This window comes from Rhinopithecus bieti, unplaced genomic scaffold (genome assembly GCF_001698545.2).
Source record: "Rhinopithecus bieti isolate Rb0 unplaced genomic scaffold, ASM169854v2 scaffold_19723, whole genome shotgun sequence".
NCBI classification, from domain to species: Eukaryota; Metazoa; Chordata; class Mammalia; order Primates; family Cercopithecidae; genus Rhinopithecus; species Rhinopithecus bieti.
In genome coordinates, this window is record NW_016809579.1 from 731,205 (window position 1) to 745,763 (window position 14,559).

General features: G+C 58.1%; 2 protein-coding genes across 3 annotated transcripts in view; one reads left to right on the forward strand and one right to left on the reverse strand.

Annotated features, from left to right (window-relative positions):
• The window catches only part of RSPH14 (radial spoke head 14 homolog), an 83,139-nt gene that overhangs the window by 41,961 nt on the left and 26,619 nt on the right, over positions 1–14,559 (forward strand). The window lies entirely within an intron of this gene.
• Positions 1–14,559, reverse strand: part of GNAZ (G protein subunit alpha z) — a 55,432-nt gene that overhangs the window by 25,708 nt on the left and 15,165 nt on the right. For both annotated transcript variants that reach the window (XM_017889775.1, XM_017889776.1), the window contains one exon: positions 4,006–5,177. In XM_017889775.1, coding sequence (XP_017745264.1) covers positions 4,006–4,728 — 723 coding nt within the window. In that variant the 5' untranslated portion in view covers positions 4,729–5,177. The remainder of the gene's footprint in view (positions 1–4,005; positions 5,178–14,559) is intronic.

Here is a 14,559-nt window from a genome sequence, read left to right on the forward strand (position 1 = left end):
GACACCAGGCCTCCCACGGTGCACCTTGCTGTGACCCAGCCTGCCTATGGGGCTCAAGTGACTACTGTGGGTCCCGGATGAAAGCACAATGGGGACACTGCTGGGAACTGCTGCCTGCCAGCTCTAGAAAGACAGGGCAGGTGTCCCCGGCAGCATGAGGCTTTGTGGAAATGAAGCTATGGCTGGGCTAGTGTGACTGCCTCCTGCTTGTCCCCCAGTTCCCTGTGCTGCTGGGAGAGTTGCGCTAACCCTCATGCCCAGCCCCCGCCTGAGCCTTGCGCCCACACAGCAGGTCCATCACAGGTACACAACAGACCCGCCGCAGGGCTGGGAGTGCTGACAGCTCCGTCGGGAAATGGGCAGTGAGCTCCCTGTGGGTTTCCACATGAGAACATTTGACACTTTACAACCAGACCTTTTAATCTTGCCTTCTGAAGGATCCCACAGCATTAGGCGGCCAGCAGAGCCCATCAGCTGATCCGCAAGGGCAGAGGTTGGGCAGCAAGTGCCCACCTACCCCCTCAGGTGCCTCCAGTGGGGCCGAGTGAAGACTCAGGCTCTGCTGGCCACAGCCACCTGTGTCTGTCCCTCAGCGTGGGCTGGTAGGTGCCAGCTTCTCCTCTTTGCCTTTCCCTCCTAGGGCAGCAGAGTGATTGTCTTTGCTGACTGACCCTTGTGTGAATGTACTAAAGAGGAGGGGCAGAGCCTCTGCCATGGCTCTGGCTAAGTGGGAGGCCCATGGTGGGTCCTGTGTGTGACACATGGCCTCTCAGGAACTGTCCTCGTGGACTTGAGGGCTGGGGGCCCGCAGCGCCGGACGTGTGCCTGAGCCTTGGCGCCTCGATCTGTGACAAAAATAACAGGCGCTGCTGCCCCATGGGATCATTCAGGGGACAGGTGCGCCAGAAAAACCCCCTTGCGTTGCTGGGCTGTGTTCAGGCCTCCCGTGCTGCCTGAGGAAGCCCCAGCTAAGTGTTGGGCTTGGGGGCACCGGGGGGTGCCTGCCACACCTGCAGGGCTCGGCCCTGGTCAGGACAACGGTCCACCAACTCCTTCGGATGAGGGTGGGAACTGTAGCCATGGAGGGGCGCGGCTCCCTGTATGGCTTGCTGCCATACTCCACAGACACCCCGAAATCTGCCTTCCCCGCTCTGAGGTGCTGCCCTGCACTCACTGCAGCCCTCACACCTGGGAGCCCAGAGACACTGATGTTCTCCTTGGCAACGTGCTGACGCAGAAGCCAGCGGGTGGGCCGGGGGGCTGTGGCTCCTTCGCCAGGCATGGGGGTGGGGAGGCACTGCCAGCATCAGGGAAGATGAGGCCTTGGGAGCTGAGCACAGAAGCAGAGCCATGGAGAAGCCATGTCCAGAGCCCTGGCACTGGGCCCCAAGGTTCATTCGGCTTTTGTGAAAATGAGCATGGCCTGTTCTTGGCTGCCTTGCCTTTGACAGGGCCCAGGGAGGACAGTTCAGCACATTCCAAAAGGAGACGGCAGAGAGTGGCAGCCCTGTGCCAGCCCCTATGCCAGCACTGGCCCTGGCCCTGGCCCGGCTGGAGGCGGGCTGTCCTCACTGCCGGCACCACTCTAGGGGCCAGTCCACCTCCAGGGCCAGCCCAGCCAGCGGGAGGAATCGCGGGAGGGGATTGTCTTTCCTCGGCAGCCTGTTTGTTTTCCATCTCCACATACTACTGGTAGAGCATGAAAGGTCAGAATCATTTGGAATCCAGTGAATTTCCAGCCTTGCTTGGGTTTCTCATCAAGAATTTCCTTTTCTGGTGAACAACCACTTCCCCAGGACTGCAGAAACCAGGCTGATGATGGTGGGTGTGCCAGCCTGGCTGCCAGCCCCTCCCTTTAGAAAATGCCCTGAATGCCTGGAACCTCACAGGGATCCCTGAGGCCAGGCCAGTGGCTGCTGTCCCTGCTCATGGCCGTCCACCGTGGCTCTCCCCAGGGACAGCCCTGGGAGAGGGAAGACTAGAGATGTGAGGGCCCACAGCGGCCCCCAGCCCATCCAGGGCCTGCCCTGAGGAGCTCACTCACACATTACTAGATGGAGGGGTGTGCAGGTGCCAGGCTAGGTCAGAAAAGGCCTCCCAGGAGGCGCCACTTGGGATGAGACCTGAAGGATAAGGGCAGGGGGATGAGAGGCAGGTATCAGGATTGTTACAAGCTTAAGGCTAGACAGAACAATATTGCTAGAGCAAAACATGTTGACCACGGCTGGAGCAGAAGGAGAGAAGAGAGAGGCAGCAAGGTGGGAGGCACAGGCCAGGCAGAGCTGAGAGGGCTGCGGGCAGGCAAAGGCCTAGCCTTGGGCCCATGTGTGAAGACACCTGGGTCATCTCCTCACTGACAAGTTCAGAAAGCAAAGGTAACAGCCGAAGCCCTCCATGAAACACCGGACCAACTCAAGGCCCAGGTATCCTGCCTCCTGGGTCCAGCACACCTGCGGGCACAGCTGGTCAAAGGATGCAACTGGGAGCCAGGCCTGGTGCCTGGGGAATTTGCCATGCCTGCCACTGAGTTGATGGATGAGGCCAGCGGTGCAAGCCCGTGTGACTGGCAGCTGCAGGGTGGCTGGCAGACCCACCATGGCACTATCCCAGGGGTCCAGTCTGAGCACCTCACTTTGCCTTGCAGCTTCTCAGCTGCAAGGCCTCTGCCCATGGCCATGCCTCATCAAGGGAGCCTGACCTCACTCATCTACTGGGATGTCCCCTCTGCCCAGAACCACACATGGGGCTGAACTGGGGGCAACCATAGGGTAAGGGGCAGAACCCTGGAGAGCACACAGATACACACTGGGAGCAGGGTGGATCCAGCTGCCTGTGTACACACCTCCCTGCCCATCCATCATTTGTTCCCCCCAGGCACACCATCAGCACCTAGGCACAGTTCCAGGGAGAGCCCTGAAGCGAGGAGTGGAGGGAGGCAAGCCTGCCTCCCCAGCTGCCTGATGAAAGCCGAAGATCCTCTCTCTCAGAACACTCAGGCTTCTAGCACCATGGCCACAGCCTGGAGCTGTCCAGTTTCCCTGGCTGAGGCACAGGGCCAAAGCTAGAACCATTGTTGCTCTCGGCTGAACCCAAAGAATAAAGCTTGCCTTAGAACTGGGTGAAGCAAAGAGTGACCTCGGAGGCCAGTGCTCCCAAGTGGGAGGCTGGGCCCTTGTCTCCCAGTATCACCCTCTGCTAGCCCCAGGGCACCCACAACTTCATGACTCCTTGTTTGCCCCCACTATCCCATCCCCAGGGACAAAGGCCTCTCTCTTAAGGAGAGACTTGAAATCTGTGCTCAGGGCATCCTGTTGGGCAAGACAGCCCCTCCCTTGTCTGCCACAGCCTCTACCACTGCCACTCCTGGCTGTGGCCCCCTTCGTGTGCTAGACCTTCTGTATTGGCTGGGCCTGAGCACACTGCTCCGCTGCTTCACCTGGCTCCCCACTCTCTCCAGCAACTCCACTCTCAAGCCCCGAATGCTTGGCACTGGGCCCAGGTCTCCCTCGGGCTGTGCCCATGCCACTGTGAAAGAATCCCAACACCTGCTTTCACGTCGTCCCCTTTCCACCAGGACCTGGCTTATCCCTTCTAAAGAGCTCTTAACCCCATCTCTGCCAGACTCTCAGGCTCAAGACGGGGTTGTGGGGCTGGCTGCTGTTCCTGGACCTACATGCTGGTAGGAGACTGGTGCTGGCAGGAGCTTCATGGATTTGCCAAACTATCACATGGACTGACCACGGATGCCCGGCGGAGTCTCACACTCTCTTGCCCTGTGGCCTCCACACCCTGAGTACTTCAGGCATGGGACATGACACCTGCACTCCACACCCTGTTCCCTCTGCCCCCACCTTGCTGGAGCCGCCTCAGTTATCGTGCAGCAGGGCCAGGCCTGCGCCTCGTTCCCTTTCTGGCTGCGGACTGTCCTGGACCTCGCGAGTCCTCTTGCTTCCAAGAACCCGTGACAGCAGGAAAAAGCAGAGGAAAACCCCCGGCCCCACTTACTGTCTGGTTATCCTCGTAGAGTTTCAGGTCGTAGCCGCTGAGCTCCACACAGAAGATGATGGCTGTGACGCCCTCGAAGCAGTGGATCCACTTTTTGCGCTCTGACCTCTGCCCCCCCACGTCCACCATCTTGAAGGTGAGCTCCTTGAAGGTGAACTTGTTCTCCACGATGCCCGTGGTCATGTCCCGGGAGCGCAGGATGTCCTCGACAGTGGGGATGTAGTCAGCTGCGGCGATGCGCTCCAGGTCGTTCAGGTAGTAGGCCGCGTTGTCCTCCAGGTGGTACTCGCTGGAGCGGCTGAAGCAGGCCTGTGCCCCTGGGTCGGCCCAGAGCCGCCGCATGACGCCCAGCAGCTCGGGTGTGATCTCGCCCTTGCTCTCAGCGGGGCCTGTCAGCGCAAAGAGCTGCACAGCGTCGTAGGCGCGGTCCGGGTTGTGGAAGTCGATCCTGAGGGCGGCCAGGGCCCGGATGATGCGGGTCAGCGAGTCGATGGCGTTGTAGATGATAAGGGGCTTGTACTCCTTGCAGGCCTCCAGGTTGAAGCCGCCGCTGTGGATGATCTTCATCTGTTTGACGATGGTGCTCTTGCCGGAGTTGCTGGTGCCCAGCAGGAGCAGCTTGATCTCGCGGCGCTGCCGTTGGCTCTCTGAGCGCAGGTGGCGGTCAATTCTCCGGGACCGCCGGGCTGCTTCTTTTTCCTCTGAGCTTTGCCGACATCCCATGGTCTGGCAGCAGCGGGCCCAGACAAGGAGCACGGGACGGGGTGCCTCTCCCTCTTACCACAGGGGATGCTGAGATCAGGCAGACGAGAGCCCCGCTGCCCTGGAGGCACTCAGTGCCAGCAGGGGGGTGAGGCCGAGCCACACTGCAGCCCCTGCCCCAGCGCCTCTTCTCCAGCCGGCATGGCGCTCTGTGCAGCGGGCGGAGGCCGCCCCTCCCCACTAGTGACACTCCACCTCCCTAGTCAGCAAAGTGGCCTGATTTGCCGTAGTCATTCCCTGTCCTCGGCGACGGTGGGAAGCCGTCCGCTTGTGTCTGCCTCGGCTGCTGCCGTCTGGTTGCTGGTTGCTGTGGCGATGTTGTTGAGTGGTTGGAGGGTTGGAGGGCCGGTCGCTGGTGTGCTCCCTGCAGCCCCCCGCCTCTGGCTCCCACTGTGCATCCAGCCCTTCACCTGCCAAACACAGAGAAGAGTGTGAGCCTCCTCCCTGTGGCCCCACCTCAGGCTGGACAGTGAAAGGGAGCTCTTCTGAAAGCCGAGCAGCAGAGACTGGCCTCGGAAAATCAGCCAGCAACAATCCATCTGACCCCCTCTCCTCCATGGGGCACCGCAGGGTCCACACCATGGTGTAACACGTATGTCTGCTGCTGCCTGGACAGTCTACCTGAAGCCAGGTGCATGAGGGAGAGGAGGGTGTGTGCGAGGCCTCTGCCCACCCAGCCCCCATGCTGGACTCACTTCTACTGCATCCAGTTAGGATTCAATAAGGTCAACCTGCTGTGATGCCCCCTGGCGCCCTTCTCCCAGAGAGCACTGATAGAGCTCAGCCTTGCCCTGTTTTACATGGGTGGCCAGGCCTCGGCCCAGCCCTGGGATAACTGAGCACCTCTCTGACTCTCACTACCCCCGCAGGAGCTGGGTCACTGCTAATCACAGGGAGGAAAAGCAACAGGAGGGAGGCCTGGCTCCTGCCTTCCCTTGAGGGCACTCTGCTGGGCTAGCCCAGGAGCCAGCAGATAGGCAGGGACCAGAGCAAGGTGGAGGCTTCAGGCTGTGGGAGCACCGTGAGGTGCCTAAGCACAGTGGGCAGGGGTGGCCTCACTCCTGCAGAAGGAGGTAGAGTGGGGCTTGGGCTGAGACCAGGGAATTGGGGACTGCACGTGGTGCTGTGGTGAAATCCACCTGGGAGAGCAGGAGATGCCACAATGGCTCCCAAGGGTAGCAGTAATCACTGAGGCCAGGGCAAGGCAGGGTGGCCTAGAGGACCCAGGCAGAATCTTTCACCAACCCCGCAAGTCAGGGCCTCCCCATCCACCTTTCCTGCCAGCAGGGAGGGGCACACCCTAGGATGCCCCTGTGACTTTATCGGGTGCTTGGACCAGGCCTCCCCACATGAGGGGCAGCTCAAAGCTTGGGCTTCTGCCCCTGGCTGTGAGCCCAGGGTGGCACCAGGCCCCACCCAGCTTGCACGCACCCCTCTTGCTCCTTCCCTGACCTCTGTCCCTTTCTGGAGACCCACGCAGCCTCCCCATCCTGCCACAGGCAGCATTAGCCCCTCTAATACCACCCATCAACTCTGTGACAGGCCCTGGGGTGGGAAGGCCCGAGGCAGACAGACCCCAACAGCCAAGGCCCCACCCCCAACTCCTGGGTGTGACCAGCATCTGAAACTCAACCTGCTAAAACCTTAGCAAATGGCACTTCATCCTCCCAGCAGCCATCCGTGCCCCTCACTGTCCCTTGCCCCTCACAGACCTTGACCACTAGTTCTGGTGATCCTGCTCTGAAGCAGGCCCCTGGTGGGCTGTCCTCTCCCTGGGCAGAGGTTCTGATCTCTCCTGACAGTGGTGGTGGTCTCTCACACCTGCTTCCTAGCCCTGCCAGCCTCTGACAGCCAGAGGTTCTAATACCACTTCTTTCCCTTGGTCAAACCCTGATGTTACCCCCACCACTCTCAGGGTGGTCTCATCCTTCATGCCTCGATTGCCTCTCCCAGGTTGTGTGGCCTCTGGCGACTTACTCCCATCTCAGAGCCTGTCCCTCACTGGCCACAGGTATCTGTGAAAAGTAAAGCGTCTAGCACAAGCCTGGTCCTCAGAAAGTGACAGCCAGTAGCAGTCACTGCCCTGCTGTGCTTGTTGCTGTGAGCATCTCCTTGCCCCCTGTCATCCTCCTCCATAGCAGCCCTCAGCTAATGTGTGACCTACGTGACCTCGTGTGCTGCTGTCGCCCCTACCCCGAGCCACAGTGCGGGTGAGGAGGGCCCGTCCTGGCCTCCTTCCCTACTGGGAACAGGGCAGTGCCTGGTGCATAGTGGCTGTTCAGTAAGCACTGGTTGGTGGAAGGAGGGAAGGAATCACTGGAGAGGCTGAGGAACTTTCCCGCTTCACCGGGCAGCCACCGATGAGAGGTGCACCAGGGAACGCCCTAGAAACATCTCTGCCAAGAGAGCAGTGATTAAACAGTCACTCAGCCCAATCCCAATGACGCTGAAAATTACATCTGAGAATGGAAGCCCCGAGATGACCCTCCCGCTCTAGCACACAGTGGGCAGAACATCTGCTTAAAGATGACATGTAGCCCCTTAGGTGTGGAAAGGTGTCCAAAGCCCTCAGCCCACTGCCTGGGGACCCAGGGTCCTCCCTGCCAGCACCATCATTCCAGCAGGAAGCCAACATGCTCCTTTCAGAAGGCAGTGTCCAGCCCAGTGGGAGGTGTCCTCTGTCATCATGACTATTCTTCTCAATTCAGTGTTTGAAAATCTGAGGTACAGCCAGGAGCCCCCTTCGTCCCAGTGGTGGGCAGAGAAGCTGCTCTGTCCAAGGATGTGTGATTTGTGCTTTGGAATGTATGTGCTCCATGGCTCCAAGGCTGGGGAATCAGAGAGCAGGTTGGGGACACTGGGCTGGCAGCCTGGGCCCTGAACTGCTGTCATCTGGAAGCCTGGAGCTAAGGGCTGCCCAAGCAGTCTTTGATCAGTGTGCACCAGCAATGGCAGGGCAATGTGGGAGGAAAGGGGAAACTGAGGCCAGGCAGCAATCAGGGCGTCAGGGCTACGTCTGTCATCTGCATGGGGCAGTGACGAACAGTCACAACCAAGGGGAGGTCCCCTGCTTGAGGACCCTCGTCTTTCAGATCACCTGAACCAAACAAGCAGAAGGCCCCACCCAGAATTCTCCCTGCAGCTCTGCGGGGCTCTGTTGTGTTTGGGGGTATGAGTGCCCTCCACAGGAGTGCCACACATGGGACAGGGCTGTGCATGGATATAAGGAGGCCTTGCGTTGGGAGCCTGGCTGTGGTCCAAACCACGTGACAGTATGACATAATAGGTATGACAGAATAGGTATGACAGTCCCACCTATTTTGAGGCTTGACTTCTTGGCTCTTTTTTTTTTTTTTTTTTTTTTTTTTTTTTTTTTTTTTTTTTGAGACGGAGTCTCGCTCTGTCTCCCGGGCTGGAGTGCAGTGGCCGGATCTCAGCTCACTGCAAGCTCCGCCTCCCGGGTTTACGCCATTCTCCTGCCTCAGCCTCCCGAGTAGCTGGGACTACAGGCGCCCGCCATCTCGCCCGGCTAATTTTTTGTATTTTTTAGTAGAGACGGGGTTTCACCGTGTTAGCCAGGATGGTCTCGATCTCCTGACCTCGTGATCCGCCCGTCTCGGCCTCCCAAAGTGCTGGGATTATAGGCTTGAGCCACCGCGCCCGGCCGACTTCTTGGCTCTTACACAAGGCTCTGGCTGGCCCTCTCTCTGAGTCTAACCTGGGCTTTACCGGACATGCTAGGACTCTCCAAGTCCCAGGATGGAACCTGATGATGGTTGGCCGAGAGACAAAGGCCAAGAGCTAGATGACCACATTGTTCCCTGCCCCAGAAACCACTGATGGGTCACTAGAGCCCAACGACCAGGACCCCCCACCACAGTGCCTCTGGGCGTGGCTAGAAATACCAGAGGAATGGGCCAGAGAAAGAGAGTGCCAGGCAGAGGAGGAACATGCTCTAAGGCCCTGCGGTGTGTGGGGATGTGTGTTAGGGATGAAAGGGACAAACCATCCCTAACACACATGGGAACTGAAGGAAGGACAGAGTGGCTGGACCAAGAGAGAGGAGGAAGAGGCGGGTACCGAGGGCAAGCAGAGAAGGGGGCACAGGCCGGACCAGAAGTTCAAGGCTGATCCCTTGGTCTTCAGCTGAGAAAGGGAAAACCAGGACACACTGAAGAGGTTTTAAAGCCATGCGCGTGTCGGCTACCGCTGCATGTCTTGTCGCGCCTATGATGGTGCGGTGGGCCGTGTGCAGGGTCCATTGCGGGGGTGTGTGTATGTGTATGCATAAGTCCCTGTGTGTGTGCAAGGTCCGACGCAGTGCGTGTGTAGCCGTGTGACGTTCCAATTACCCTGTGGTGTGCTGCACGGGTCATTGGGTCTGTGTGTGCGTGTGTGCATTGCATCTGGTTCCGCTGTGTGGTGTGCAAATCCAGCTGTGGGTCAGTGTGATTGTGTATGCATTAGGTCCCTGGTGTGCGTGCTGTCCGACTGTTTGGTGGCGTTACGTGTATGGCACAAGGTCCTTTGTGTGTGTTTGCAAATCCATTGTGGTGATGCTACGGTCGCATGACATAGCGGTCCTGTGGTGTGCCTTCCACTGGTGGTGGTGTGATATGGTGTATGCGTATGGGGGTCGCCGTCTGTGAGTGCGCAGCTGCATGGAATTGTCTGTGTCTAGTTGCTTGTATGCCAGTGTGTGCATGTACCTGTTCACGTGCACACACAGCTCTCTGTACATGTCTGTGAGCAGGTCCATGTACACATCTTTGGGTGTGCATGCACAGGTCCATGCCCCTGTCTGCATGTGGTTGTGCGTGTGTGCAGCTGCATGTGTACTGGTGCATGGGGGCATCTGCATGTGGTTGCATGTGGCATCCTGGGAGCAGAGACACCCTGGAGAGGAGGAACCAGCTGAGGTGTGCAGCTAGGCTGAGGCGACTGGGGCAGAGGCAAGATGTGTCAAGGGCTCTCCAGCATCCCACACTTACTTGCTAAACCATGGCTTTGATTCTGGCACTTGGGCTGAGGCTGCTGAATGAGGTAGATGAAGATCCATTCCCTATTTTTGCTCAGGTGGGAGGGCAAGAGTCAGACTACAGACAGTAAATAAACAGCAAGTGAAGAAGGTACCCAGTGCTACAGTGGAAATAGAGCTCCCGGTGGGCTGGGTTAGGGGTGGCGCATGCAGGCTGCAAGTCTGCAAAGGCGGGTGGGGCTGGCCTCCTGATAGGTGAGAGGTAAGTATGAACAGGTGGTGAAGGAGGGAGGCAAGCAGGCATCAGGGATAAGGGAACCACTGGTGCAAAGGCCCTGACGTGGGAGCATGCCTGACCAGTCTGAGGGGCAGGAAGGAGGCCATGTGGCTGGTGCCAAGAGGGTAGGAGGTCACTGTAAGGGCGAGTCGGGAGCCAGCCAGGGTTTGGGTGAGAAGTGCCATGACCTGCCCTGTGTGACCAGCATCCCTTGGCTGCTGCGCTGAAACCAGACCAGAGGAGGCTCCTGGATGCAAACATCCAGGTGATAAAAGGGGAGCAACATGGGTGAGGGCTGGGGGAAGTGGATGCAGTGAGGAACTCTGCAAGATGTGTGAGCTGTACGGTGCACAGTGCCTGGTGATGGAGTGGTAGCTGGGTGGGAGCAGGGAGATGATCAGGGAACTCCAGGGTCCAGCCAGTAGGCTGAAGCAGGGGCTGCTCTTGGAGAGGGGACATATTAGGTGAAAGTGGCAGGTACTGGGAAAGGGGGACTGTCAGCTGTCCCTGTGGTACAGGACCCTGCTGTGCTTATGGCCAGTACAGATGAGTGGACTGTATCAGTGAACACCAGCTAGTATCCAGCCACCGTCCCCAGCAGATGTGTAGTGTTTGCAGCATGAAGAGTATGGCAAATTCACCAGGAGGTCGCTTAGGACTTAGTGCGACACAGGGCTAGGCATCAGGTCCGACATGCAGGCAGCCAGAGGCCAGGAAGCCCTAGTAGGCTGCGCTCAGCCTGCCTCCTCCCCAGTAGCCTCAGGAAACCAGCTTCTCTTGGCCGTAGGCTCTTAAGGAGCTCCATCCTGGTCCCTGACTCACCTACCCAAAGGTTCCTAAAGCATGATCCCCAAACCCTGAGCCCACTCAGGAACCCTCTGCTGAGAGCCACTTGCTTCCTGTGGTTTCAGGACAAACCCTTCAGCCCACACATGGACTTCACCCTCAAGACCCTCCCTTCTCGCCCACCACCCAGCAGACCCGGCCTGCCCTCATGACCCTCCTTCCAGATGTGGCCCTCTCAAGTCTGTTCCTGTAACAGATGTTGAGTGACAGCCCTGAGCCAGGATGGGGACATGGTCATGGAAGTAAAGTGCTGCCACCTCTCTTGGGACCTTTGCATCCTGGATTCCCACCACTCTAGGAACCACTTCCTTCCCCAGGCGCAATCCCTGGAGGCCCCGCCTGCTGTTGGGCATAGAGCTTGGACAACACAATACCCATGCCCACACCTACCACAGCCTGAGCTCGCCAGGGCCGAACCAGGCCACGGGAGCCAGCCTGCCCTGCCCGTAACCTCTAGGCTCTCCCCAAAGCCTTGTACAAGGCCTCCGCCACAACAGCCAGCACAGCACAGAGTCAGTGCCCCCCACCCGCTGAGGCAGAAGAGGACAGCCCACAGCCAAGGTCACCGCAGGTGTCACTGCCCAAGCCGGCTAAGCCAGGGGTGGGAAGACTTATCAGCTTATAGACTGGCTCCCTCATCACTGTGCCCCACTTCCTCAGAGACAGCAGCCCAGCCCCTCACTCTCCAGGTCCCTAGCTACCTGCCTCCCTCCCTCCTCACCTCCCAGGAAAGCCTGCCCCATGCAGAGCCTGGGCCATGGAAAGGGTGAGCCAAGATGAAGTGATGGTTCAACACACAGACCCTGTCCCCAGTGAGTTAGTTTAGGCTTGTTGAGGAGATGGAACTGTACCCAGACTGTGACTGGAAGAGACGCAGAGACAGTCATGCCCGAGGCCCAATAGAGGCCACTCAGATGGCCACCTCTGCTGGTAACAGGAGCTAGGACCCCAAGAGGTGGCAGGCAGCCCAGGTCACAGGGCCAGCAAGGCAGAGCAAAGACACACCCCTAATGCCCGAAGGGCTCCCAGCCCTCCCCAGATACCATAGATACCATACACCCTGAACCTTCAGGATTCTCTAGCCTCAGTGTAGGGACCAGTGGTGTCCACTATCCCAGGCGTGGGGCGGCAGCAGGAGTCATGGAACCCACTTCAGACCAACAAGTCCTTTCCACCCCACTGGAGCTGACCCCAGGGCTGCCTGCGCCTACCTGCCACTCACCCTGTCCTGGAGTCCCCTGTGGAGGCTGAGCTGCCCAGCATGCCCCAAGCAGGGCTATGACTCAGCACTGCCCCACCCCCACCTCCACCCCAGTGTGCTGAGACGCCTTCTATCCTGGCAGCTGCAGCCCCTGTACCTGCCAGCACCACCTTGGCACCCAGCAGCTGGTCTGCGGTGACGTGGGGGAGGGAGGGAGGAGCCCCGTGCAGTGACAGATCTCCAGGCTCACTTACGCCTGTGACCACAGGGCCTTCCTCAGACAAGGATGTGGGGTAGAGCGGGTAAGGCTCCAACCCCAAGCCAGCCCACAGCTCAGAGCATGCAGGGACCAGCAGGAGGAAATGCATTGGGGTACCCTGAACCCACATTTTGGGAGTGTAGATGGTTCATATAACTCAGATCACTCGACTTGCTGCGTGAATATGGGAACCCACAGGCCGAGCTTGAAACCGCCTTTGCAAAATTATGACTGAGACAGTGAAAGAGATTTAACTGACTCCATCTTGCATCTAACCTCCAAGTTGTCCTTGTTCATTCCTGGGTGTAGGCTGAACTAACTTTGGGAGAAACTTAGTTTATAGTTTAAACAAATATGGTAATAGCCCTTTCCCAAAGCAGACCTCCTTCTTGCCTGAGGACTAGATTGCCTTTGTAGGACTCACATTAGCCACAAGATTAGAAATTACGGTTTAGGAGTCATGCAGCTGAAGTCTAAAGATTCTGACCCTCCCTAAACTGCTCCTAAGATCAGTGTTGGAGATATTTTGCAGACCCTGCACTTGATGGATCAGCTGGCACCATCCAGATGGATTAACTGGCTCATCTGATCTTGTGGCCCCCACCCAGGAACTGACTGAGCACAAGAAGACAGTTTCAACTCCCTTTGATTTCATCTCTGACCAATCAGCACTCCTGGCCCACTGGCTTCCCCCCATCCACCAAGTTATCCTTAAAAACTTTGCTCCCTGAATGCTCTGGGAGACTGATTTGAGTAATAATAAAACTCCGGTCTCCTGCACAGCTGGCTCTTCATGAATTACTCTTTCTCTATTGCAATTCCTGTCTTGAAGAATTGGTTCTGTCTAGGCAGCGGGCAAGGTGAACCCCTTGGGCGGTTACAAGCTCAATTGAGGCATTTTTATATTCACAGTCTTACTCGTCACCCAGCTGCAGTGCACCATCACAGTTCACTGCAGCCTCAACCCCCCCGGGGCTCAAGCAATCCTCCCACCTCAGCCTCTTGAGTAGCTGGTACTACAGGTACACACCACCATGACCAGCTAATCTTTTTATTTTTTGTAGAAATGGGGGTCTCACTAGCTCAGGCTGATCTCGAACTCTTGGGCTCAAGCAATCCTCCTGCCTCAGCCTCCCAAAGTGCTGGGGTTATAGGTGTGAGCCACTATGCTCATTCCATCACCTCTTAAACAGTGGGTGCTGCCCCCAACTCTGGAGCCACTGTCCCCACAGCAGCTCCCACCATGATACTATTTTGGAAGGTCTGGAAAAGCCTGTGCCTGTGGCCACTGCAGATTACCAGGTTTCCTCCTCGCTGAATGAGGAAGCACTTTCCACTGCCCTTTTACGCCTGACTTATCGGAGCCGTGTTTGCTTCCAGCTGACAAGCTGCACACATCCTTGTCCTGCCCCAGCCATGCATCCCCTCATGAGTTTCCCAGGGCCTGGCCTGGACCTACGGGGGCCTCCTCAGTGGCAGCTCTCTGTGATTGCTGAGGAGCCAGGTGTCCTTTGTGTTGCCCAGTTCTTCTGTCCCACTGCCTTCCGTCCTGTCACGCTGGCCCCACCCAGTGGGAAGTGGCCTCCACAGATCGCTGCAGCCCCATGACTGTGCGCTTCCCCTCTCTCCAGTGGTCTGATCATGGTCCAGTGTCCCCACAGGCTCTTCATGGAGCCATTTCCACACATCTTCATGGGAGGTCAGGGGCAACTGCGGGCTGGGTCCCGGGGAGGGTCTGTCTCAGGGAAGATGGGTGTGGTGGGGTCGGGGAGGGGACTCTGGGTCCCAGCCGTGGCTCTGCTGTGCTTTCCTCATCTATAGTGTGCCTCGTTGGGCGGCTGAGGCCACTGGGAAGACAGGAAGGTGCCCAGGGAACCTAGGTCCAGAGGCCCATGTCTAGAGACGCACAGGGGACAGCTGCACCTCCATGCCACCCGTCTGCTGCCACTGCTGGGCCGAGTGCTTTGCTCACACACGTCATCTCATGTTAAAAGCAGGCCTGGGAGGTGGCCTCAGCTTTACGGCTGTAGAAACCAAAGCACAAAGATAGAGGTGATTTCCCGGGGTGGCCTGGCTGGGAGTCTGCAGGCCTCAGCTCCCACCAAGCCCTCCAACCGGGCCCCACAGGACTGCAGCCTGCCTAACCTGGCCACACCTGTGTATCACTGGCTGTTTTCACTCAACATTTTTCTTTAAATTGACTGCGTTTTTTACTTTAAAAAAATGTATTT